Source organism: Podarcis raffonei, chromosome 4 (assembly GCF_027172205.1).
Source record: "Podarcis raffonei isolate rPodRaf1 chromosome 4, rPodRaf1.pri, whole genome shotgun sequence".
Taxonomy (NCBI): Eukaryota; Metazoa; Chordata; class Lepidosauria; order Squamata; family Lacertidae; genus Podarcis; species Podarcis raffonei.
In genome coordinates, this window is record NC_070605.1 from 55,262,001 (window position 1) to 55,289,633 (window position 27,633).

The following is a 27,633-nucleotide window of genomic DNA, read 5'->3' on the forward strand; positions in this document are numbered from 1 at the left end:
AGATATGTAAAAAGCGTGGCATTGCAAATTTAAGAATTTACTGAATGTCAGGAATGCTGTTTACATATGGTTGGTGAAAGGCATGTAGAACATTATACAGCAGCAGCCTCCACTGAATATTTAAAACCAGGCAGTTTTTCGTTATGGGATTCTGTTCATAGTCTTGCCTTCACATGTACAAGTGAAACACAGCACCAAGTACTTTTTTAAAATTGTGGGTTGTATCTAACACTGCAGCTCCACTGGTGTGCTATACATCCATGCCTGCAGTGGAGCTTTCTTCTTCTGTCCCCTGGGTGTGCTCAAAATCAGCTCTGGAGGGTTCAGGGACACTCCGGAATATATTTTGGGGGCACGTGGAGGGAGGAGAGGAAGTCCTTTTGTGCCCGCAGAACCCCACGAGTTCAGCATTGGAAACAAGCCCTTGTTGGCAGGTTTCCTAGTCTCAGCTGGGATCTCTTCCTAGCCTGAAGTCCAGGGGAAGACCACAATACATTATGCCAGCTGCATAAGTCTTTACCCACTCTTAGTTGCATTTTATGGTCATAGTAGTCTTCAGACCAGACTGCAATCCAAATTGAGATGATAGAGATATGCTAACGATTGTACAGTTCTTTCTGTAAGGAACAGGGTGGGTTTGTCTGAAATGGGAGCAGGGGTAAGAAACAGTGAATTTGTCATGAAAGTTCTTCCTTCTTAGTGGACAGTGGCATCCTGGCCCTGCTCTTATTCCTGGAGGAAAGGGGCAAGTGGGTCCTTATAAACAGAATAATCGGATCATGGGAGTGACCTGTTTCTGTCCCCGTCCCCCCTTGACTTTTATCTATGTTGCCAGCTTGGCATAGTACATATTTTGTAGGGATTATTTGAATAGTCTGGGTTTGTTTGTGTTACAGTTTGTGTGCCATTTTAGCTCCCTAAGATTGCTACAGAATTAACATTTGAGTAAGAAATAAAAATGTGAAATATTAAATTCAAACAACATGTATTACTGGTCTGATAAGCATAATGTTTTGATAAAGGAAACAAGGACAACATTTGTCCCTTGTTGATTTCTGCAGGGGAGAATAATACTGTCGTTGAGGAGTACTGTAGAAGATGGATGTACATCATTGATGGATCAGCGCTTTCACAATGCTGAACAATCCTTTGCACGATTGTTAAGTGTTCTAGATCCATCCAACCTACAGGTAATAGGGAGAATGCCATGGTCTGCTCAAGATAAGTTTTACCTTCTGTATATGTTTACGGTTCTTTTAAGCATTCCTAAGAAAAGGGTAAAGGTTAGTTTTATTAAGTACATCCACTATTATATTGTGCTAAGTAATTGAAATTTCTGGAAAACAGAACAGGAAATATGCAAAATGGTTTTTCAGTGACTCTGAAATCCATCTTCCAGGTTTTGTGCATTTTGTGTAGACAAAGGGAAACTGTCTTTCTAATTTCTGTGTCATAGTAAATTATAAAGGCAAAGTAACTTATTTCTACGATTCAGTTCTCTGTAAGGCTAAGGGTGGCATCCAACATTAGAAATAATCAGCATAAACTAATTGAAATCAGTGGGCAGTTACTTAACTCCATTGATTTCAGTCTACTCTTTAGTACGACCTGGTTGTATATCACCCTTGGTGTTTACAAAATGTTGGGTTAAAGATTTATGAACAAAGTAATCTTGTCTAGGATAGGGATCAGATGCAGTTGAGCAAACAGAAACTGAATGTATATAAAGTACAGGTTCCATTGGATACAATTCTTTCTGTCAAGTTTTGTTAACTTGAGGATGTGATTTTTAATGACAAACCATTTTTTCTTGTCTTCTCTTTATTATTATTTTTTAAACTTGATGCAGCCATTGAAGTTTGCTGTTGTTGATTATGTCGTCATCCTCTATGGCTATGCTACTGCTCTCCTTGGAATAGGGCAGCCTGAGGTAAGATTCAAGCTATTACGTGTTGGCCAGGGCCCTCCTGCCAATGTCTTATTAGAACAGTGGGTGGCTGCTGACTTAGCTAGCACAGGAACTAATAACTTGTTCCCATCTAAACTGTTTGCAGGGAAATGCCATCTTTTTTATTTGTAACAAATTTCAAAACTTGAAATCATGAAGTTGAACCCATATGCAAATGTCTTGTATAAATAATCTTCTTCAGTTTGAACAAATATTTCATCCATATGTTCAGTGAGTTGTGTGCAGTCATGGGGATATTGTTTTATTTAAAACAGAGTACGAAACTCAAGAATCCAAGGACCTGTAGGCAAGGAGTCTGGAAACTTAATGACTGCTATCCTGACATGAGACAGAGATTATGTAACATTTTTATCATGCACTAGGGAAGTCCACATTTAAATTTCAAAATCTAAAAGTAGCCTACTTCTGCAGTTCACGTCACTATGGTGGAAATTTCCAAGAAAAACTTTCAGTCATGCATAGTTCTGTCCCATAGGTGCTTATATTTTTTGCTGAAATGCAGTCATAGAAGGCAAATGTATTAGTTTATTTTACTTCGGAAGCCTTTTGTATCCTTGTGGTATTAGTAGCCTTTGTGGTATACTGCACGTATTGAAAACAAAAATGGTCTGATTTACCGTATCTACGAAGGCATCAGGTGTCATTCTCAAAATTCTCAACCTCAGTTATTTTAAAATGACTTTACCTTTATGGTAAGCATTTAACATGCTATCCCAAGAAGTCTTGAAATCTCCATCGTGTGCTGTAACTATTTTTGCTTTATATTTCTTTTGCCTTTTGATGTTTTGATTGTGTTTGAAATTATTATCAAACCATTTCATTTGTTTTCAAAGGAACTAACCAAAGCCAAAGACCATTTCAGTAACATAATTGAGAAGTATGAGAAAGTGAGATTTGATTGCTTAGCACATTATGGAATTGGAAAAGTATATTTGAGACAAAATAGGTGAGTATAATATGTTGATTTTAGAAATTGACCTCATTTGTTCTTAAAAAACCTGATCACTTAAATACCTTGTCTGAGGACAGTTCTTGCACTTCTTGAATTTGTCCATTTCGCATTAACTCTGATCGCACTAGGGAAGAATAGTCAGAGCGGAAGACCAAAGAGGACAAAACTTTTGTATCATATGTGTGAACTCTTAGGGAGGAATTTAGAAATTTTATTTACCTATTCAGTTGTCAGCTAATACCACTCTCCAGGAAGGCAGGCTTATTTGAGATGAAATATATGTTTAGTGAGAGAGTTAAAAATATGCCTGTGGCCTTTGATCAGATTGGAAAGAAATGTAATAGTCAACAGTTTTGCTTAATGGCTTGGTGCTGTTTAAGCTGTAGGGGTCGCTCATAATCAAACCTCCCTCTGTATTGACCCCTGGTTGAGGAGTTTGACTTACAGCATGCAGTTAAAGTAGCATGGGGTGGAGAAGACTCCCCCATGGCTTGCTTTTCTGACAAGGAGGGATTCTAAGCCATTGCTTTCCGCTTCCCCTCAGTGTCTGTTTTCCCCCTAGCAAATGGGATTTTACTCCCTCTAATAACTTGTGAGAAGCTGCCTGGGAGAAGAGGGAAGTCTGCCCTTTTGGTCTAGGGCAGGCACGTCCAATGGGTAGATCGTGGCTTTCCTGAACCCCTAAAAAATGGGCCTTCCTTTTCCCTGAAAAAAAAAAAGCTCAACAACTTTGACCTGAAGCCCCCAAAAGGGGGTAGATCACTGCCAGATTTTAACACTGAGAGTAGATCGCAGTCTCTTGGGAGTTGGCCACCCCTGTTCTAGGGAAAGGAGCTGTTGCCAAAAGTGATCAGGAAGCAAGCAAGATGAGTAAACAATCGCGGCAGCCCTCCCTGCTGTGTCAAGGTGAGGGGAGAGTGAGCATGCTTGACTTGAGCTGCCTCTTCATTTTCAAAAGGACAATGGAATCCAGAGTTGACATTTACCTCCTGTTAGAAAGGCATATAAAGCTACCTGGACCCTGAGATCATCTTCTGAGGCCCTTCTTTGTGTTCCTCCTCCTTGAGAGGTCCAGAGGGTGGCAACACGAGAACGGGCCTTCTCTGCAGTGGCTCCCCATCTGTGGAATGCTCTCCCCAGGGAAGTTCGCCTGGTGTCTTCATTAGGCGCCAGGCAAAAATGTTCCTTTTTAACCAATCAAGTTGACCTGATTGACATCCTATACCCTTTTAAAATGGGGCTGTTTTTTTGAGGGGAGTGTTAATTGGGTTATTGTTCTTATTCTGATTTTATATATGGTGATCTTTTCTGTGAACCGCCCTGAGACCTCTGGGTATAGGGCGGTATATAAAATAAATAAATAGCCAGAACTAAAAATTAAACCAGCCACAATTACTTCCCATTTTAATATTGTGTTTGGGGTCCTGGGGAGAGGAGTGACACTCATCGTTTATTGGATTCCTAAACACGAAACACGCTGACACTAGGGACGCTTGGATATAGCATGTGACATTGAGTCTTTTGGCGTACACGATAGGTTTTCAGAAGCTCTGGACCAGTTTTTGAAATCAAAGACCATGGTTAGTCATAAGATTATGCCTGGTGTATTGACGTGGCCTACAACTTCCATAGTTATTGAAGAGACAAGAACAGAAAAATTTCAAGTAAGTAAGATTGTTACCCTGTAAAGCTAAACAAAACAAAACCCAGATTGTATATCATTTGTGTGGTGGCTGTCCAGGATAAGTTCTGTCTATATTCTGAGGACTACATCAAGGAACAAATTGGTAAAGCAGAGAATCTTGCATTCATCTTCAGTGGAGGTGAGCGTACTTGAATGTGTGACTCTGTCCATCCTTTCCAGTATAAGGATTGCCCTTAGCAATTGGGGATCTAAATACCTGCTAAGGGTCCCTGAATGGCAAGGAAGTCTTTTGAGTGACTTGCCAGCTGCACTGAATATGGGATCTTTGTAGAATACCTCGGTTAATCAGCTGAATTGTACTGGTATCAGAAGTTGTATTTAGGTCAATTACCATTCATTTATTTGTACCTTCATCACTGAGATTGCCCCTTCCTCACAGAACAAAATTAAAGAGCAATAAACCCATTTGCTTTGTTTGTAGTTTGGCAGCGGAATGGACTACTTTGGAAACCTTCGTTAGAGGTTTGTCAATAGAGCTTGGGTGGCCATCTGCCAGAGATGTTTTAGCTGTGATTCCTGCATTGCAGGGGGTTGGAGTCGAAGCCTCATGGGATCCCTTCCAACTCTATGATTCTGTGAATCTATGAGCAGTACTGCGTGACTTCATCTCGTATCACTGTAGTCAACTTTGAAAGCCTGGCCTCATACAGATGGGTTGAATTCCTTCCTACCTAACAGGCAGCCTAATATTCTGTGGGGTGGCAAACAATAGAAAGTGGAAGAAATTGAAAGTTGAGGAAATGATGAATATTCAGTATTCTGCTCAATAAGACTGCATTTATAAACATGCACACTTGGTAGTACAGAATTTCCAGGGAAGATGCTACAATATTTAACTTGCTTTGCTGCTTCATAGGTTATATTGCAAGATCACATTGAAGAATGCAGATTTCCTCCAGCTCCACATGCAGTTTGTCGCTACCAGCAGTGCCAAGCGCAGAAAATAAAAATCTATTTTAGCGACCCAGATTTCAAGGTAATGTGAAGGCTGTTGAAAAGGATCGTCAGATACTTTTAATTTAGGTGCACTTTCTCTTAAGAAGCTTATGCGAAATATGTTTTGAATATTCCTAATATAAATGTTGAACTCACAGTGCTCACTTATCCGTGATCTCCAAACTTTAGGGTTTTATACGTGTTACCTGCTGTGAACAATGTAAAGTGGAGTTTCATGTAAGCTGTTGGAAGAAGTTGAAAGCAGCAAGATATACAGATAAAACTGAAAAGGTAACATCAAATGTTTAATGCTTTACTTCTGTAGCCTCTGTAGCGAAATCCTACCCACAAGTCCTTTTTCTGCTCACACCCACAGGACTTCCTTCGAGAGCTATGTTTCACTCCAGATTGTAGCGGTCTCATTTCTAATATTGCTGTCTTCAGCTCCTCTGGTTTAATCAAATGTGAGGTAAGAATTGATTTCTGGTTGGTATTTTTTATAATATAAATACTAGAAATGGAATTAGATGAAAAGAAATCTTTATTATTACCTGCATTCAACATTTCCAAATTTGTTGTCATGCTATATAAATTTCATTTTCGTTTCTTTGCTTTGACCTAATGTCAAAACAGTATTTTATTTTCCACAATTATAATAAAGCACTGTTATGGAAAATAAATCTTTGAAGCTCCCATTTTTCTTTTCTCCTCTTAGTATGAAGATAAAATAAAAAGCAAGAATCCTCCAAGGCCCATTGTTAAACAGGAATGCACAAGGTAAGTTTCCTAGCTAGTCATATAATACTAGCAGTTCGTTTTCAGAGTGGCTGACACAAGATGGTAGTCTCATTGAAGAACATGGGGGTTTGTATCGCCACCTGTTGTCCAAGGCAGGAAATATTCAGCATAGGGTAAGGGAAATTGGCCAAAATGGTCTCTATCTCGTTTTCTGGTTAAGGGAGACTTTTGTTTGCTGGAAAGACCTTACTGGATACATTTGGATACTTGAAGGCCTGTTCGCATTTAGTGTTGTGATGACCTTCACATAAGGATTGCCGCCGGATTACGTCATCATGTGTCTGCTATGATTGATATAGTCAGGCAGCACATTGAAAGGCTGGCTGGCTGACTCTCTCAGGAGCTTCTGTCATATCTTAACAGGCCAGGAGACTTATTTTTCCTGAAAGAGTAGTAGTCTTGAATATTTACATTTCATCTGAAAAATGTCCAATTGCTTTTAAAAATAAAACTTTGAATTGGCTGTGTCAGTTCTAGGACCCTACAGAAAAAACAGGAGAGAAAATTGAAGAGGAAATTAATGAAAGAAGACACATTACTGTCACTAGGGAACTTTGCAGAAGTACTTCACACAGCAGACTCTATATCAAATGATGACAGTGATAAAGGTATGGGACAGTAAATACCTGTATTGAGAATACCTTGATCCCCCCCCCCCCCCGTGGGGTCCTGCGTTTCTGTTATGTATCTGGGCATTCACTGTTTTGTTTTTGCTTTTTAATCTTAGGGAGCAGTGGTGGCCTTGTTCACAAGAATTATTTTGCTGGGGATAGAGTCCTGCAGCTTATTATGCAGAATTTTGAGAAAATACGGAGAGGTGTACATGATGGCTTCAAACTTCTTAATGAACTGTTTTCGTGGTGGGTAATTAGCGAAGCGGACCACACACGGTTTTCAACAAACTGTGTAACCTCAGTTGAAGTAATGGATCAGATTGTAAGCTCCGTAATTGACAAAAATAATAGAGTGGCGACAAGAATTTTTGTTCATGTTTTAAGTGAGCTTGAAGAAGTGGATCCTAGACTACACGACTTAATGAAACATCTTGATAGTAATGGTAAGAGTAAGTTATTTGTGGTTAAACTGTAACATAAAACTGAGGCTTAGCTCCATTACAGGGTTTTAACTCTTGAGCATTTATCTATTAGGCTTGTTCACATTAGATATGAGAGCTGGCTGCAATTGCAGCTGATCTGGAAAATAAAAGTTAGGAACTGGATTTGTAAATAATTCTGATCAACAAATCCCTCTTTGCTTATATTTATAGTTAAATCATAAGGTTATGCTTGAAGTATCAAAAGCAAGGATATAAGTAATTGGAAAATTTATGCCCTTGCTGGCCAGCACTGTAATTTCCTACAACATTCCAAAGTTTTGATCATTGCTGTTTTCAGTTTTTTACAAGCAAGATTTGGGTAGCAATAATTACATTTCTAATGCACTTCTTGTTCCTTATTTTTAATTTTTGTACTAATTTCCAAGTTTTATTATGCTCCTTTAATATTCTCAAAATAGTCTCAATATATTAGACTGCACATGTCCTGCTTAGAATTGTTTGCTGAGAAGACAGTCAAAGCAAGATGCTCATTTGTTCTTCACTCTTAGCCAGGCATAGGCAAACTCGGCCCTCCAGATGTTTTGGGACTACAACTCCTATCATCCCTAGCTAACAGGACCAGCGGTCAGGGTTGATGGGAGTTGTAGTCCCAAAACATCTGGAGGGCCAAGTTTGCCTATGCCTGCTTTTAGCAGACAACTTTATGACAGGTGTGTGGATCAGTTTTGTTTGTGGTTACTTTGTGATAGGATACTTGTATCCATAGCCAGCTCTCAGTGGGCTCAATCCAGATGGACTTTTCATCTGGCAGAGGCCTTTATGAATGACTTGGTGGGAGGAGAGGGAGGTGATTTTCTCTGAGTTTCCCTGCACACACACTACATTCCGTGCTCTTCCAGATGGTCCCACAACCCTCCAGAGCAGATTTTCAGAGAGGAGGGGAATTGGTGAAATGGCTTCCTCCTTTCCATTGGCAAATGCCTTCACTTGATCAGAAACCTTTCTGTGAACAGAAGGGTATTGTTGGATACAACCCAGCAATAGTATTCACAGCTTCCCTCCCCACATATTGCAAAGAGCAATGGCTCCTAGTCCCTGCCCCAGCTTTGGGGTGGGCGCTGGTAATTTTAACAAGTTCCAGATAATGAGTTTTTCACTATATTATCCCCCATCTAGTTGGTCTAATTCTTGGAGATCTACCCCAAAAAATGCTTCTTTGAAATGTAAGCAGGTCAAAGCCTTGTGTATGTCTGCCCTAGAGGGCAAAATATATTCTGTGATGTGAATCCACTTTTGGGTGTTATAATTTATATTTATTTTTGCAGGTTTAAAAGCTACAAAACAGTTTTTTGCCAAGTATGGAACATGCATCTTACAGCTTGATCTTGACTTCATAGCAGTGCTGTGGAATGAGAAATATGGCATTAAACTAGGCAGGGAGTTCACCTGCACGTCTCCAGATATGATAGATGAGCTATCGTTGATAGAACTTCGGTGTTTTTTATGGCTCTTAGAAGAGAACAGAGAGAATTTTCCATCTCTCCTTCAATACTTAGATGACTATTTTGATAACATGGGTAAGTATACTAGGATGACGAAAGGGAGTTTATTATCCCTTTAACTTTATCAATGACTTCTACAGATTTTGTGAGGGGAACAGTGGTGGGCAGCAATGAAAGGATTCAGACCAGGTGAATTGTAGGTTCTGTGCAGGTGGTTCAGCCCACATGGGGAAGGAAATGCGAAACCCCATGTTCCATTATCCTTCTAAGTGCAGTTGTGGGGAGATGCTGCTTTCTTTATGGGGCGGGTTCTGAGTTGGTTGCTGTGTATGGTGGTTTATGTATTCAGTATCACTTTAGTCATAAACATGTACAGTCGTACCTTGGTTCTCAAACGGAATCGGTTCCGGAAGTCCTTTTGACTTCCGAAAAAGTTCAGAAACCAGCCAATCGGAAGCTGTGGAAGCCGTGTCGGACATTCAGCTTCCTAAAAAAGTTTGCAAACTGAAACACTCACTTTGGGGTTTGCGGCGTTTCGCTCCGGCGGGAAGGTAAATGGAGTTTCCGTGCGCTGCTCTGGTTCGCCAGAAGCGGCTTAGTCATGCTGGCCACATGACCCGGAAGCTGTACGCCGGCTCCCTCAGCCAGTAAAGCGAGATGAGCGCTGCAATCCCAGAGTCGGTCACAACTGGACCGAATGGTCAGGGGTCCCTTTACCTTTATGTTCGAGTCACAAGGCATTTGAAAACCAAGGTATGACTGTACTGATTTCAGCAGGACATAGGCAAGTTTCTTTTGATTCAGAACCATTGGCTTTAAGTAGCTAAAAATATACTCTTTTGTAAGAACTCAGGCCTCTTATCAAAGTACTGTAATTATTTGGCCAACATGGTTAGATATCTCTATATAGTATAATGATTTAAAGCATATGCACAACCGTGAGAGGACAGGGCTATTTACTGTAGTTATGGCGCAATTGTTCAAAACTGTTTAGAGCTTTGTGCTTTTGTCTTAGATTTTTGTTTTGTTTTTTAAATAAAATTTATTTTAAAAATAGATAATCGGTATACTGTAATAAGGAAGGAAGAGAATGCAACTGCCTCAGTAAGTTTTTAAGTTTATTCCTTTCTTGAAATGGAAGCAAATACATTGCAATCAGAACCCTTTCTAATATATTTAGGTAGAGTGTTCCCCTTATATTGCACTGCTGCTTTTATAACATACATTTGTTGCAGAGTTACAGCGCAGTCCAAACCCACGGTCCGCCGGGATGAGAGAACTTTTCATTCAGGAGATTTTTTGCTTTGCCAGCTGGGCCAGAGCACAAGTCTCACCGTAGCTGAGCCAGAGATTTGCCAGAGTGCCCCTCACCGCAGCTCAGCCGGTGGGACTTCGCGCTAGTGAAAGTCCCCCGAAAGGGGTGTTCTGAGGTGCAGTGGGGATGATAACATGGCAAGGAAAGACTTAAACCTATTCCAAACCCCTTTCAGCCCAGTCACGGGATATTGGAATCTTGAGTATTCACCAAATTTCTGGTGTTTATCATGTTGCTTATTAGCTTGTTAGAGACACCGTGTATTCCTATCTCTGCTGACATGGCTTGTCCTGCAGACCCTTCTTCTTGCATCTGTTAAGGGACCCTTCATACATACACAGCAGAGCATGCAGCGTCGTCGTAGGCTCAACAGACTCCAGCAAAAACCTGGGCAAACCAATATGTATTTCCACTTAGCACCAAAATAAGTAAAGCGATAGCACCAATCTCATGTCTGAAGGAGGAGCATTTCAAAGGGGGAGGAACCACCACACGGCGATCATTTCGTTTTGGTGTTTGTCATCTTGATGAGCTCTTACTGAAATAGTTATACATGGCGTCATGTTGCTCTGAAGGGGAAAAGTAGAAAAGAAATGAGGAAACAGACGTAGGGATTTTGTTTCCTTGCTAGCGAAGGTGAAGAATGGAAATAGAATGTGCAAATAAAATAAGCAGTGTTATGGTAATATTTTTCCCCGGTGCTGGTCACTACTAAAGCATCTCTTTTTCTGTCTAGAATAATACTATCAAAGTTAAAAACAGAAACCGAAAGAAGGCAAAGGAACCAAAGGTATATCTTTATTTCTTTAAAGGAGTCCATGCTGGTAGAATGCAGCAAAAGAAGCAAAGCTAGTAAATGCCTATGTACTGTTCTCTCTTCAATTTCTTCTCTCCTTCACTCTTTCTTGACTTCCTTAGGCCTGGTTCACATGCCAAGTTAGACCATATCTGATGTTTAGCTAACTGAAATGCGAGCGAGCAGTGTGCTAGTAGTGCATGCTGCTTAGATGTCCCTACTTTGCCCCTCCCATGTCCCTGGCCATGCCAGAAGCAGCAAACCACATGCCTTGGCTTCGTCACATCATCTGAAGCTGGGCATGTGATTTGCCTCTCTCCAACCAGGCCATGACCAGCAAGCCAAGAACAGATCTTGGTTCACCCCTTGTGGTTTGATGTGAAGGAAACAAACCTTGGGCCCAGGTTCAGATGAAACAACAAGGCAGGTATTGTGGCATGTTGCACCTGGCATGGCCAGAAGTGGGGTAGAGTGAGACCGGGACTTCTGAGCAGCATGCGCCAGCTCCTTAGTTTTTAATCAGTTAGGGAAAAGGCCATAGCTCAGTAGGAGGAGGTGGGACTGGTCATGTTGCCTCTCAAAAATCTTGGAGACCTGCTGCTGGTCAATGTGAATAGTAGTGATCTTGTTCATCCTAATAGTCTGTTGTGATATAAGGCGGCTTCTTATGTTCCTGTCTATTATCAACATAATTTTGCATACAAGCAGAACAGTAGATTTGGAGAAAAATGTATGCTGCAGGTTTAAAGAGTCACTGTGGATTGAATAGTGTTCTTCCTGCTTTGTATTTCTAGTTTTGAATAATAAAATTGGGTGTGTATCCAGCTGCGTCCCACTGCTGCTAAAAGGCTCTCTGCTCCAGAGGTGGCTCCTGGGGATAGAAAGGAGGAGGAGGAGGAGCTGGTTTTCTCTAATTCCCCCTTTCTCCTGCACCTCCAATGCCAGTGCCACCTCCCATGTTGTTCCAAGTGGTCTTCCTATCCATAGAACAGAAGTGGAGTGGGTGGGAGGAGGGGGTTTAAGAGGGAAGCAGTGAAAATGGCCTCCCTCCTTCCTTGAAGGGAAGCTTCACTGTAACAAAGAACCTTCTGTGAGTGGAGGGCACAGTTGAATATTGTGGAGTGATCTACTTTTCTTACACTCACACTGCCAAACCTCATTTTTTGGTGGGGTGGGCATTGAATAAATGTGAACTAGGGAAGAAGGATTATATAAACGAGTCTGTTGAATTCTGAAGATGGATTACTTCGTTTTAAAATTTTACATGTCATTATGTAACAAGTTTCAATTCTTTCCTTGTTGATTTAGTCTATTTTAGTCCTGTCTGGTGGAGTTGGTACAGTAACTCGAGAGGAAGACAATATATTTTCAGAAGAAAACACCTTGTAAGTTCTGGCACAAAAAATGCATGGAGCATGCTCTTGCCAAAACACCTTTAGGCAGCAATCCTAAACTAACCTACCTGGAAGTATGTCTGGTTGAACTCAATAGGACTTACCTTTGAGAACACTAGCACACTGTTAAATTCCTTTGATTCCAATGAGAGTGTTATGCATGTGTGTCTATTTTTTTTTTTACGGCACCTGAAGCACGCAGTGACATTTTATAGAAATTGTCTTTGAACTGCAGTTGTTACAGTGTATTTAAATAAAGAAAACTGAAAAATAAAATTTACTAATCAGACAATAAAATTGCTAACCAGACAGCTTGAATGTTACCCTGTTAGTTTGGGGGTATTGGATGTGAACATCTTAATTCCTCATTGTTACAACTTAATGTTTTTCCAGTGTCTTGGGAGACAGTGATACCTGAAAAATGTTACTTTTGAGAAATGAAACCCTTGTATTCTTTCTTCATCTATTGATTAAATGAGTGACTGAGAATAAGAGAGGTGCAATATGGGTTTTTCTATGGACTAATTAATTAAGTCTTATGCCCCTGCAGATAGAACAGAATCTATGACAACTTGGAAGTGCAATGTGCCTTCTTAAACCAAGTTTAAGATATGCCATGATAATATTTAAACATGATGAATTCTATTTATTGAACCTCTCTCTCCCCCCCCCGAGGAAATCCTTTACTCCAGATTCAAATGCTGCTGGCAGTTCCAGAGAAGCATTGTTATAATATTCCTGTTAATCTCTGCCATTGTATTTTTGAGAAGCCATTACAGAGAATATCCCACATTAATATATCTCGATGTTCCATTTCTGATGACATAAGAGGGATGTTCCTGTTGTAATTCCTGGTGGGATAAATTGAATTTAATGCTCAGACAGATAGCAAATAGAGCATTTATTTGCAGATATTAATGTGGTAACCCGGAAAGTACGTACTGTTGCCCTTACAGCTGCAAAATATCAAGACTATGTCAGTGCTCCTATTATTTACTGTAAATTGTACAGCTGAGGTTGTTTTTTTATTGTCTTAGTTTATTTTTATTCTGTCTTAATATTCATCTTACGCTTGGAAGCATGGCTCTTTGTTATTGTTACGGCCTATGCCTAAAACAAATAAAACGGCTGTTGAGCTTTTTATTGTTCCCTGTGAGTTGGGAGCTTTCCATTCATAAGGAGCTTGCTCTTCTTAAAGTCTGTTCTTTGTCTTCCCAACAGTTTTATGAATCCACGTGACCCTTTCAGAATCCCAGATGGTCTTAATGAGCAGGTGGCGATATTTGAAGCTTTGTATAATACTTTTTCCTCCGGTAGCAGTTACCAGAGAATTTTGGACAATTACCCAGACCCAACGTGTGAAAGCTTATATGAGTATGTTTCCATTTCCTTTTCCTTCTTTATTTTCCAACAAACAAAAAAATAACGAAGGTAGAGCTGGGGTCCCTTGGATATAGGCATCATCCCCATTCCCAGATGAGGCTTGGGATTTAGAGTTTTCTCTTGAGTCTGCTCTCACCCAAGCTCCCAAATTGAATCTTTAATTCCCCTGGGTTTCAAAAGCAGTTTGAGGATTCAGCACATAGGTGCTAGCAGTAAGGGCATAGGAACAAGAGCATGTGTTTTGGACATTGAAATCTTCCTATGATTACTAATGGTTATACTTGGGTACTGATTACTCAGCACTAACAGAATTCTCTTGTTTCCTGACATCTACCTTCTAGCTGCCAAAGAAAGCAAGAAAAGCGGGAAGCAAACTTTTTAGAGGACAGGCATTCAAAATACGATGGGGCACTTCCTTTCCCATGTGTTTCTTCTCCGAGGCGTTCCTCTCTTTTGTGTGCATCTCTAGTTCCTTTTTCCTTGACATATTTGCATTTGAAACTCATGCAGTTTTAATCATTGCCACCCAAAGCATTGACACCTGTTTCTCAAGTTGGCAAAGGTGTTAAAAAATGCCTGTTGGTCCCCAGCGAGGAGAAGGCAAGTTGACATGATGGTCTTGGGCATCATAAGACACAGTTTGGTGCTTAGGGTGACAACATTATTCTATCAGCTTACATAAAATAAAATGTTGACATGACATCGGTAGGTGTTTTCAAACCTCTTTTGTCATCATGTATAAATTGGTAGCTAAAACGTTAAACGAGTTGTGATCGCACAGCTTCCTCTTGAACTTAGATATGACTTTGATTGCTTTCACAGCTATTTTTCTCAAATCTTGGAAGAACATGGCCCCATGGAAATTGATAATCCACTGTTAGTTGGAGAGTATGAACACTTTCCTGCAGAGACTCGTAAAATAGTGGAGGATGCTGGGGGTCTGAAGTCTTTCCTTCTGGAATCTCTACGTTTTGTTATGATTGGCGACCTTATTGGCTTGATGAAACATTCGGTGATGCTGAAGGAAAATGCGGATGTCACTGGAGCTGCAGAAAGGACTAAAAATGAAGAAACTTCTTCGGCAAGCCTTCATAGTCAAGAAAACAGCAAACCACGTTTAAACCCAGCTGCTAAGGAGTTCCAGCCCACCTCATATATTAACAATCCTTATGTGTCAGTATCTACTAATACTCCAGCCCATGATACTCTGGAATATATGACTACCAGCCATTCCGCTTTTAGTCCATTCGTTCCCACATACTCCCTTTCCACTCCGGTAACTGACATGATAGCAGCATCACTGCCTATGCCAGATGCCTCTTTGCCTTCAGCTTTACCCCAAAGCCACCCAATATTTCTGAATGAGATTCAGTCAGAATATCAGAATGAGAGAACGTTGCCAACGATTCCTGAAATGCTAGATATTTTGGAGCAATCTAATTATATATATCCAGATGCTTTCCTTCATATTGATCCAGAAGTGACATCAAGCGAGGATGGCGAAGATATTCTTGTGGCGAATGATGAGGTGCAACTGTCAGCATTGTCTGACATTTGCTCTTGTGAAAATAATCCTGATAACATTGAGAATAATAGTAATGAAGCCGGATGTGACTCTGTTACTAAAATGGAAACCAATAATAAGTCTGTAGCAAGAAACAAACCCCGTTCTAGGATGATTGCTATTCAGGTGAGAATAATAAGCTGTGCACAGTATTTGTTGTGGAGCTGACAGTGTTTTTGTTTTTCTGTGTTGTATGTCTAAACTGTGGAGTGAGTTTCATTGGTGTGGGATATCAGTTTGCTTCTTTCAGTGCCTGTTCGCTTGATAAAGAATTTAATTATAGACATGTTGTCTCTAATATGCTAGCTACATCTAGTTTGCTAGTTTGCATCTCAGTGTATAAAGAAGTTTCTTCTTTTAAAAAGACATGGGAAAGCAATATTACTATTACTAATATTTTAAAAAATATCTGTGTTAGACTTGAGAGTCAACATGGATGTAGCTTTCAAACATGGTACCCAAAACTAAGTTCATTAGGTAGACGCAAGGCCATTATTGCAAGTTTCTCTTGTGCATCTATATACTATCATCTGTGAAGAACACACGACTATTTTGCTATGTGAAAAGCTGTTGCCAGCTTCCTGCATAATAATGGACAAAACAGCACATGATATCCATGGCATTACTCATGTGTCCGCCCTCCCCCTTTCTGCAGCTGTATTCTGTGTATGAAAAATGTGTGGAAAGTGGTTTTCACTGGAGTTAAACAGTGTGTTAAGATTAGAAAAAAGTGGACCTGAAATCAAACTTGCTTGTTTTCATTTTGCATTTGGCCCTATTAGCCTCATATTGCTTAAAGAACACAGTTGTAATTTAGGGAGCAAATTTCTGCAATGTTTCTATAAGTCAAGTTCCCAGTTTCCAGTGGAGATACCTTCTGTGCCTGGAATGGCACCTGGCTTCCAGTTCTAATGTTCTTTAAGGCTTGTTAGTTCTCCCTCCTTTCCTGATGCCTGCTGACCAAGGACTGATCAGAGAGGAGAAAGTCTTTTCTAGGCCACTCTCAGGCTATAAAAGGAGACCTGACCGGAGGATAGGCTTTTGGTGCTTTGTGTTTCTCCCACACGGCATTATAATCCTTAGTCTTGGCACTGTATGTTACCTTTATGGTGGACTCCTACAGACCCAGTGTGTGAGAGGTGCTCATTTCCACTGACTTGTCATGACAAATATCCTTCCCCTCCCTCCTGTCAAATGGATGGTTGAAGACAAGTTCACAAGTTTCCTTTGAAGAACTGTCAGGAAAATATTATTGTTCTCGCCAACAATTAGCTGCTTGTATTTAGGGACTATGACACTCTTGTTCACGTGCTCAGTCTGCTTTTCTTTATTACCTTTGCCACTTCAGTTTGGGGTGGTGGGCTTGCAGTTAGGCATCACTCAGAAGTTATAAAATCAAATAACTCAATTTATTGAGCTTTCTGGGTGGTGGTGTTGAGGAAACACAACTACGTACATATTTACCGGGCAAAGGAACGATCTATGGGAAACACATTGTCTGGGATATAACTAACCTCTATTGAAACAGTTTCTGGCTCTTTGCATTTTAGGTAGATCAAGAACAAGCAGACGAGGGAATCAATACTTTGCCTTTTCATCCATATGAAACCCAACAAGTAAGTGCATGAGTGGATGTCCACAGATGGCCCAGTGAGGAAGCAAAAGCATACTTCAGAGTATCTTTTAACAAATGAAAAATGCTGTTATGTAAACCTCTAAGCTGAAATACCCATGAGCCTTGCTCACAGATAGTACCATCTCTTTCTCTCTCTTTTTACTTACTTAGTTTATTGTTTCTTTTAGTTGATTTTCCAATTTGGCTAAGTATTAACTTCTGCAACGTGGCTAAGATTACATGAAATACTTTTATCTCTGTTGGTTTAGCGGCTGTTATGTACCTGCACTTCTTTGTAGAAATAACTCAAGAAACTGTGCTAGCTCTGTTGGGAATTTCATATTCCCTTGGCATGATTTTTCTCATATCACACATTTTGAAAAATTGAAGAACTTTGTAGGCAATAACATTTTTTGGTGACAAGAACAGTGATTATACTGTGCCTTATATATATGGACTATAACTTCACTGTTGTAGCATTTAAAATTTGATCTGCATACTTCTTTTTTCAGGGAGATATGTTACGTATGGAAAAAGAACACCAGGTTCTACAAGAGCAGCTTAAAGAAGCAGGTGAAAAATATGAGCAGCTTAAATATCGAAGCTCTGAAGAAATCAATGTATTAGAAGCTGAGATTTTACAACTTGTTCAAGAAAACAAGGTAATAAATCTTCATGAATATAGTATCAAAGCAAAATGGCCATCAGAAACTTAAACTCCTAAACATAGTGAGTTGGCTCCAAAGACATCCTTCTGTGAATGTAAGGTCTGCCCTAAAGGATTTTGGGGACAGCTAGCAGCAAAGCTGCAAATCTTATACTTGTGTACCTGGGAGTAAATCCCATTGCGTTTAAGGGAATGTACTTCTGAATAGACATATACGACTGCACTGAACAAATGCAGATGATGACCCACTTAATAATAATATTATAATAATTTATTATTTATACCCCGCCCATCTGGCTGGGTTTCCCCAGCCACTCTAGGTGGGTTCCAACAAAATCTTAAAATACAATAGAAACAGTCCTTCAGATATTAAAAGCTTCCCTAAACAGGGCTGCCTTCAGATGTCTTCTAAAAGTCTGGTAGTTGTTTTTTCCTTTGACATCTGGTGGGAGGGCATTCCACAGGGCGGGTGCCACTACCGAGAAGGCCCTCTGCCTGGTTCCCTGTAACCTCACTTCTCACAGTGAGGGAACCGCCAGAAGGTCCTCAGAGCTGGACCTCAGTGTCCGGGCAGAACGATGGAGGTGGAGATGCTCCTTCAGGTATACTGGACCACATCCACAAGTATAAGATTTCAACGGAAACAGCTTATGGTAGCTGCATAAAAACATTTGCAGAACAGTGCTGGTGGCTATTTTCCTTCCACTTACCTATCTTTGGATCAAAAGTATCACATGGAAGTGCCTTTCACTAAAAACAAGGGGATATTTGTCCCTGTTATGGCTGTGGTTTGTACAGTCCCGTGGCTTGCTCAGTATACTGTGTTCATATGCTTAGTGGCATTTGCTCCCCCCCGCCCCCCGCAAGTAGAATCTCCCCCTGTATGTGAAATGGAGTGACTAAATGCTTTCTGCTACACAGAATGAATAACTTGCTTTGGAAGGAAAAGTCAAAGGTGCAGGTACACAAAATGCTTACTACACTTAAGAGAGGGGTCTTCAGTCCTTTGTGTTCAGGATAATGGCTAGACTTCCCAACCACATCCTTCTCTCCCTTTGGATATATTCACTATAAAATATGTTTGTGTTTTTTTTAACATTTAAACAAGTTTCACATAACAGAAACAATAATAAAAATGCACTAATCAGAGAGACGGAGCAATGGTACAACCAGACGACAAAAGAAATATATTGTTGGACTTGGGAGCTAAGTTTCTGTCTTTGACTCCCACCTCCCATATTTTATAGCTCACTAGAAAAGAGCTGGATTGGTTGCACCAGGATGCAGAAACAGAAATGAAAAGATGGCAACAGGAGAAGAAGGAAAATCAAGAAGGATTAAAAGTTGGAAAGAATAAAATAAGGAAGCTGACAGAAACCAATGAAGGGTAAGTTTATCCTGAAAGTGAAAGCTGGTTTGCGGGAGAGGATCATGAAGGGAAGAGGTTATGCAAGTCATTACATTTTTGCACATCTAAACTTGTATCGGTAATACTACTCACACTTAATTCTGCTTATTACAATGCTTGCACTTAACTGACCACATTTGCATGTTGTGTTAAACCACAGTTTACCATAACATACGCAAGCAGGAGTGAGCTGCAATGAGCTTCCGGTTTGCACACTCCTAACTCTATTCTTGCATGGCCAAGCAAAGGAGTTTGGAAGCTTTTCCTTCTGCCTTTGACTAACTATGGCTTGACTGACAAATTGTGGCCAACATTGGCTGTGGCAATTTTAAAACAGACCAGTCTCAAACTTGTTTCTGGAGCTGCCTTGATTTAAACGAAGGTTAACCACAGTTTATCCAGGTTCAGATGAGACTGGAAGCTGTGGGTAACTAAAAGCAGAAGCAAATGCTTCCTAGTGCCTTCTCTCTGGCATGAGTAGAATGAGGAAGCACAGAAACCTAGTGTATTCTTCAGCAAACCCTTGTTTAGTGAGGCATGTGAATACTGATGTTGGAACATCATGGGACTATATGGATACTTTGTGAAGATGTGGTGTAACCCTGCTATCTCCACAATACTCAAACTTGCTGCTTGTTGATTCATGACATTACATCAGTCTGGTCTTTCTGCTATTCATCTATTGGTGTATTTTGTATCAGTATCTGAAGTTTAATTAGACATTGATTAATTTGGCTAATTTCAGTGCCATTATTTGGAAAGCTGAGTGAGGGTTTTCATACTGTAGTTCTAGAGTGCTTGCTTTTAAGTCATTTTCTAGTCAGAACATTTTAAGGCCTGCTCCTTATATTATGACTTGTCTTGGCAAAGCATAGCAGTGATTCAGGCTGCTTACCCATGAATTGCTTTCTCTTTGAGACTCTGCCCTGGTCTCTGTCTTCCCTTCTATTATATGATTCATATTACAGCTCTTGATGCAGAAAACATTGGGTTGTATCCAGTTCTGCCATTGCAGGAGCAAAACAGACTTCCACGTGCACAGTGCGACTTTCAGTTCCTCTCCTCCCTCCTGCATGCCATCAAAACCAGCTCCAAAAGGATTGAAGTACTACTACACTTCAGAGTAGTTTTTTGGGAGTGCACAGCCAGCTGCAGAGACAGTGGAGGAAAGAAAAGTATTTCTGTGTGAGGGAAAGTTTGTTTGCACAGCATTGGATGCAACCATATTCCATCTTTTAAATAGTAGTTTGGGGTGAAAAGGAAAACGGGCTTCTAACAAAATGAAGGTTTGAGTACGGTTAATGTAGTTAGCTAATTTTGTTTTGAATGAGTGTATTTATTTACTTATTTTGACGTGAGCCTTCTTTTTCCTAAAATCTGCCTGTATAACGAAACAGGTACATGAGAAACATTGAGGAGAAGGATAAGCAGTACAAACTACATTTGGATGAATTCATTGAGATCAGGTAAGCTTAAATTTGCTTTGCTAAGCAGTTTTTAATTGGACACTATAAGTTCTCTCAAACTGCTGTGGTAGGGTTAGGGGTATGTCGCTCTGTCCGAATGCTCAGAATTCATTCAAGGCATGCTGAGTGGGACGACTGTGGGCCAAGGTGTGTTCCTGTTGAATATTGCACAAGGAAATAATAAAGCATAAGAATCATATTAAGCTATTATGTTTGATTAGTCACAATTAAAATTCCTTTATGTATTGCCACATTAGTATTAATGAACTATATGCTGAAATATTTTTCAGTATTAATTCAGTCCAGAAAGATATGTGGGAACAAGAGGTTAATGTCTGGTAGTTCATGGTTTCTTCTCTTTGCAAATGATATTTCGATTTAGTTAACCCAAATATTAAGGGGATTAATAAAGGAGAATAAACTGTCCAGGTAAATGGTGAAAGCTCTGCTGTTCTAATATACAGCATAGATTCTTAGATAGCTACGAATATGCTTATATGTACTTATTTTGAGAGAGGATGAAGGTGGTACGACAGAGTGGTTAAGGGCATAGACTGAAGAATTGGATGTCCAACTCAACCACAAGTTTATTGGGTAATAGGCACTTTGCTATCCCTAAGCCCCCACTTGTGACATTTTGATGTTAGCATTACCTTAGAGCAGTGGTTCTCAACCTGTGGGTCCCCAGATGTTGGACTACAACTCCCATCATCCCTGAGCTCTGGCCTTGCTAGCTGTCGGAATTCAAGCCAAAAGTCAGAGCCTCCAGCTTAGCTCTTAGGAATTTGGCCACCCTCCAGGTGCCCGGCTTGAATCCTTGTTTACCTCCCCTGCCAGCGACTGCCGGCAAGATCAAGGGAGGTCTCTTCGGCGATCCTCCTCAACGTGAAGGAGAACACACCACTCCTCCCCCAGGGAGGGGGAATGAGACAGACAGAAATATATCTACATGTCTTTATTTCTGTCTTTCAGCAGTACAGAGAAACATGTCTGTACACTCTGCTTCCCCACTGCAGAGAGAGAATAAACTCCACCCATGTACTTCCAGTACAGGGTCATGTGTCACTCTGAGCTAATATCCGGTGCTCAGTACACTGTCTCTTGTTCCCACGGTACAATCCAATAGCATCCACATCCTGTTTACCATTCCAGCCACCTGGTGCTTGCTTCTGCATTGCTCCTTTTTCGTAACATCCTCCCCCAAAAGAATCAATGCGTGTTGCAGCAAGCATTGCATGATCCAGAGAAGAAAACAAACAGTTGTTATACACATAACACTCCCCTGTTGTTTCAGTTCCACCCTTGGAACTTTCCGCCACTGGTTTCCCCAGTGTACCTCTCTGGTTGTCTTGTTTCCAAGGAATGAGTGCATCTGCATTACCTTGGCTAGCAACTCTCTGTTGTGTCTTTGTCTCTGACTTAGACACAGCTCCAACCTGTCCTCGGTTGTTTACAACAGCAACACATGCAACAGCTAAGTTAGCAAACTCTTTTGAGTACCTCTTGGGTGGTTGACCCTTTGTAACTCTCTCAGACCTACGTATGAGGTGCTGATCCTCTCTGCTCACTGGTCCAGTCTCAGGACTCTTTGGAGAACTAGTTCCAATGGTAAACAGTTGTTCATCCTTCAGTTGTAAAGGCCTATCTATTGTGTGAGACTTCCTCTCAATGACTGTGACAACTGAGCTCTCCGAGCTATCAGTGTCATCACTTTCTGTACAGCTGAAATCAGTGAAATCATCATCATCTGAATCGTCATCAGTGGGAAATGTGTGTACTATCACTCTCTCCTGTTCAGGAGCACTCTCTAGAAATTTTGTGAGAATCACCTGACCAGATTCAGACAAAATTACTCTGTAGAGACCCTTTTCATACCCCACAAAAATGCCTCTGGCATTCTTTACTCCACCTGGAGCTTTTGTTCTCACATGAGACCCAAAAACCTTGAAATGGGCAACAGAAGGTTTTCTGTGGAACAGTTTCTCAAAAGGAGAACTTCCCAACTCTTTTGAAACCTTTCTCACTTTCGTATAACAGAACGACATTAGAGACTCGGCCCAGTACTCATGTGGCAGATGTGAACTTAGCAATTGCGCTTCCATTCCCTTTTGCAATTCTCTGTTCACCCGTACACAGACACCCCTGTTCCACGCTTCCGCTGAAACAGAAACCTTGTGTCTTATTCCCTTCTTCTGCAGGAACCTTTGGAAATCCTGTAAAAGAAAAATCTGCTTCTCATCTGTGAATAGACAATCAATGTTAGCATCATGCATACTCTTAACTTTGTCACAAAACTCCTGAAACCTCTCCAAGGCTTCCTTTGGCTTTCTCAACACATAAACCCAGACATAGTTAGAGAAATGATCCACACACACAAGATAATATCTTGCATTGCCTCTAGATGGTTCTAGAGGACCAATCACATCAGCATACACCCGCTGAAATGCTCTGTTGACTCCGGTCACCTTCTTGCTCACACCTGCAAGAGAAACTAGGTTAGACACAGATGAATTACATTCCATGTAATCACTTTGTGCAAAAGTCAACAAATAAAGTCCATCCTTCTCCCTGGCTGAAAGAAATAACTCTCCATCTTTGTAGATCTTGCAGCTCTCAGCATCGTAGGACAGTTTCAGTCCTTTCTTTGCAATCTGCGAAACACTCAGCAGATTGAACTTCAATTCAGGAACCAAGTAAACATTGTTTATTGTCAAGTCCAGACTCTTAAGATAGACAGTCCCCACGCCGGCCGCTTCTAGCTCCTGACCGTTGGCCTGTTTCACAGCGAAGCTTTGCTTCTTAAACGATGAAAAGAGTTCTTTGTGTGGAGACATATGAACTGTCGCGCCCGTGTCAATAACAAACGAGTTCCCAACGTCTGGCGTGGTTCCTTTCGCCATCAAAGCTTTTCCAGGTTTCACCGAAGTCTTGGTGTGACCTTTGCCTGACGCCTCAGGCTTTGCTGAGCGGCCCTTCGCTCCTTTAGGCTGACGTGGCTTCTTGCAGTTCCACTGAAGATGCCCAGCCTGTCCGCAATTGTAACATCGGACAGCGTTCAAAGCTAGAGCTTTTTCTCCAGTAGCTTCATCTGCGGGGGAATTAGAACTCCGTTCCTCCCTCCCCCTGTCCTTTACTTCCAGTGCAGCAAGTCTGTCCTGTTCATTCAGAACTACGGCACACACCCTCTCCGCGGTCAAATCTTGTGCCGGGAGGGAACCAAGCTGACTGGCAACCGTTTTGTAAGTCCGATTTAAGCTGTTGATCATCATGAAGCAAAACACTTCCTCCTGCAGACGGAAATTGCGTTCCACCATCTGCTGGCGCAGATATTTCATCTCCGTCAGGTGCGCTTGAACATCTCCATCAGGTGCAAGCCTCAGATTGGTCAGCTTCTCAAAATACAGCAACGCTGAAGAACCAGCATCCCTCTGATGTGTTCTTCGTAGCATCTCCCAAATTTTCCCGTGCATATTCCAAACCCTGAATATGCACCAATTGGTCATCTGACACACGCAGAATTATAGCCGTTCTGGCTTTCAGATTCTGTGACTCCCAACCTCGGGTTGGTGCTGCTGGGATGGGGTTCTCAATCACGTCAAAGACCCTCTGATTCTGCAGCAGGGCCTTCATCTTTATAGACCAAGATGAATAATTGTCATTAGTGAGGGGAGGGGGATAGGGCAAACCTCCCGCCTTCTTGGAATCCATGCTGAATCCAAGGGTCAGCTTTACAGTCAATCTCAAGCCAGCTTTCGCTTTCAAGCCAGTAAAAACTCCAAAAGTCTCTGTTTACTGCTTCACTGGCAGGCAAAACTTTTGGGCTGTTTTTTCAAAACCCTTGCACAGCTGCGCAGATACACTTTCGATTTCCCAGGCTCTTTTTAGGCCACTCAGTAACTGGCAGACGTTGCCTAGCAACCTGCTCAGGACGGAACTCCTTATCTCACCACAGGAATTCCTGGTATGCAAGCTTGCCCTCAGAGCTTGTTTTTCAAATGCAGCTATTGTGAACCAGAAATTAATCTTTCTGCGTTCATTCTCTCTCTCCCAAAATGCAGCATACCTTTTCTGGCTCCGTTGCCTTGGAATACACTCCTCTCGGTGTCCAGCTGTCTGTTTCAGCTTTCTGGCTGCAGGCAGACGCTTTTCTTTATCTCCTTAGGTGCAGAGGATGGCAACGATTCATCGACCTCTCACCTCTCACGCAGATTCCCATAGATCAGATAACCATCGGTCTGCTACCAGTTGTCGGAATTCAAGCCAAAAGTCAGAGCCTCCAGCTTAGCTCTTAGGAATTTGGCCACCCTCCAGGTGCCCGGCTTGAATCCTTGTTTACCTCCCCTGCCAGCGACTGCCGGCAAGATCAAGGGAGGTCTCTTCGGCGATCCTCCTCAACGTGAAGGAGAACACACCACTCCTCCCCCAGGGAGGGGGAATGAGACAGACAGAAATATATCTACATGTCTTTATTTCTGTCTTTCAGCAGTACAGAGAAACATGTCTGTACACTCTGCTTCCCCACTGCAGAGAGAGAATAAACTCCACCCATGTACTTCCAGTACAGGGTCATGTGTCACTCTGAGCTAATATCCGGTGCTCAGTACACTGTCTCTTGTTCCCACGGTACAATCCAATAGCATCCACATCCTGTTTACCATTCCAGCCACCTGGTGCTTGCTTCTGCATTGCTCCTTTTTCGTAACAGGGGTGATGGGAGTTGCAGTTCAACAGCATCTGAGGACCCACAGGTTGAGAAAGGCTGCCTTAGAGGATTGAAAAATGAAGTTTTAGGACTTAGAAAAACCATTGAAATAGTAGCAGTAATATTTTTAAAGAAAATGTGCTTGCTTGGTTGAACTGAAATTTAAGCCTGTATTAACAACCTTCACCATAGTGTCACTCTGGTTGTGGAACACCCTCCTCTCTGAGGCATGGCAGGTGTTGACTCTCTTTTTGTTTTGGTGCCAGCTTAAAACTCTGTTATTTACCCAATCATTTGGTTAAAGTGTATATTGAGCTTTGGAGTTTTGTAGGTGCTGCTATGTAGTTTTCAGATTGATAATGGCTGTAATTTTTATTGCCCTTGTTTTCTGGTTTATGGGTGATGTCCGACTAACCCATCAGTCAACCCACTGAAATCGATAGACTTAAGTCCATCAATTTCAGTGGACCTGCCATATGACTAACTTCCGTTCAGTGAGTCTACTTGGAGTTAAAAGTTAGTTGAATATAGCCCATTGTGTTTAATTGAAATCTCTGTTTAAAAATAAATAAGTAACCTTCTGAATTTACTCCCTAGTAATAAATTTGAAAATGAAAAAGTAAAAAGGGAGGAGCTTATAAAGAAAAGACGGGAGAACCACCAGGAGTGTGTTGCACGAGCTATCGCAGCTGAGGTAAAAACGTGCTGGGTTGCAACCTTGCTTTCTTGTACTTCCCCCAAATTCCTGCCCACTTTTGATTACCATTAGAAGATTGCTGTAACGCTTCATCGTTGCCTAGAAATTTCCCACTTAAAGAACTACCGTATTTCCCCGTGTATTGGACGAGGTTTTTTTTTACTAAAATATCATGTAAAAAACCTGGGGACGTCCAATACACGGATAGTGGCATTGGTGGTTGGCGGGAGTGCAGCTTATCCCGATGCTGCTGCGCAAGGGAAACACTCCCTGGATCGTTTCCTGCGTGCAGCGGCATTGGGGGAAGTTGCCCTCCCGCCAACTGGCTGGCTGTGGGAGCACAATTTCCCCCGATGCCTCTGTGCACAGGAAACGATCTAGGGAGTGTTTCTTGGCCGCAGCTGCATGGGGGGGGGGGAGGCTCAACAACTTTGGGCCATCTCTCCTCATTTTCTTAAAATTCAGCCCCCCAAAATAGGGGGGTCTTATACATGGAGGCGTCTTATAGATGTAAAAGTACGGTAATACTGTGACTGTTCTGAAAGACTCCAGTTTTGCTGTATAACCAGTTGTGCTCAGAATTTTGCACGTGGACAATAGTGTTTTGTATTCCCCACTGTAGTGTTTCTGCCACATACCTAGAAGTGACTGGTTGTTTTTTTAAGGATAACGATAAAATTTCATGTCCTTTTATGATTTTTAATTTCCTCCTTTTGCTGTTTTATTGACTTGCCACAATGAATTGCATAACCTCAATATTATCTGGATTCATTCGTATCATTGCTAGTCGTATTAGGCTGCCAAATGAATAGGGTGCCTTTGCGGTCAAATAAATGAATTTTAAACTCAGAGCATAAGATTGTTTTTAATGTTGAGGAACAAAACAATAACCTAGTAGGAAGGACACAGCCAGTAGCTGGGACAGTGAAGCTACCCCATTAAACATGACAGCATTTCAGGCAGGTGAATGAATGGAAATGTTTAGAATTGGTTAATACCATACAGAAGTAACGTCCCGTTAGATTTTTAAAATCTAAACTCAGTTAATTTTATTTTTTAGGTTTCTGTGCTTGAAAACTGGAAGGACACCGAATTATATAAATTAGGCAAAATAGCAACAGATGCGGAAACTTATCTTAAGTATCTGAAGTTTATGACAAGGTATGGCTTTGAATATGAGTATGCCACAAACGAAGCATTTAAATAAGATTGCTTGAAGTTCTCTCAGAAGTACCATCAGTACTTCATCTTTTCTCTCACTAAAACGTGTACAATGGAACCTCGGGTTGCGAACGTGATCCGTGGGAGGCACGTTCGCAACCCGCAGAGTTCGCAACCCGCAGTGCTACGTCTGCGCATGCGCGGGTCGCAATTCAGCGCTTCTGTCCATGCGCAAAGCACAATTTAGCGGTTTTGTGCATGCAAGAGCACCAAAACCTAGAAGTAACCCATTGCGGTACTTCTGGGTTCGTCGCAGTGCGCAACCCGAAATCGCATAACCTGAAGTGTCTGTAACCCAAGTTACCACTGTATTACGTAAAAAAGTAACATGTATTGAACTTTTTGGGTTGTACGTTGGGACCATATTTGACTTTGATCCACTATATTGGTACATTTTATATTAGTTCACTCAATTCTACATATGATAATGGGATTGTCTGGAGAAGAAAAACAAAGTTGCAGTAACCCAAGTTACAAGGAAATGAT

General features: G+C 41.3%; 1 protein-coding gene across 2 annotated transcripts in view; it reads left to right on the forward strand.

Annotated features, from left to right (window-relative positions):
* The window catches only part of TTC3 (tetratricopeptide repeat domain 3), a 64,508-nt gene that overhangs the window by 27,191 nt on the left and 9,684 nt on the right, over positions 1-27,633 (forward strand). For both annotated transcript variants that reach the window (XM_053386696.1, XM_053386697.1), the window contains exons 18-39: positions 1,062-1,190; positions 1,850-1,930; positions 2,803-2,915; positions 4,459-4,585; positions 5,483-5,602; positions 5,752-5,853; positions 5,939-6,031; positions 6,278-6,339; positions 6,832-6,968; positions 7,088-7,417; positions 8,743-8,994; positions 9,977-10,023; positions 10,971-11,024; positions 12,339-12,415; positions 13,646-13,798; positions 14,630-15,497; positions 16,922-16,987; positions 17,499-17,648; positions 18,901-19,040; positions 20,459-20,527; positions 25,827-25,923; positions 26,987-27,087. In XM_053386696.1, the coding sequence (XP_053242671.1) occupies positions 1,062-1,190; positions 1,850-1,930; positions 2,803-2,915; positions 4,459-4,585; positions 5,483-5,602; positions 5,752-5,853; positions 5,939-6,031; positions 6,278-6,339; positions 6,832-6,968; positions 7,088-7,417; positions 8,743-8,994; positions 9,977-10,023; positions 10,971-11,024; positions 12,339-12,415; positions 13,646-13,798; positions 14,630-15,497; positions 16,922-16,987; positions 17,499-17,648; positions 18,901-19,040; positions 20,459-20,527; positions 25,827-25,923; positions 26,987-27,087 (3,368 nt within the window). The remainder of the gene's footprint in view (positions 1-1,061; positions 1,191-1,849; positions 1,931-2,802; positions 2,916-4,458; positions 4,586-5,482; positions 5,603-5,751; positions 5,854-5,938; positions 6,032-6,277; positions 6,340-6,831; positions 6,969-7,087; positions 7,418-8,742; positions 8,995-9,976; positions 10,024-10,970; positions 11,025-12,338; positions 12,416-13,645; positions 13,799-14,629; positions 15,498-16,921; positions 16,988-17,498; positions 17,649-18,900; positions 19,041-20,458; positions 20,528-25,826; positions 25,924-26,986; positions 27,088-27,633) is intronic.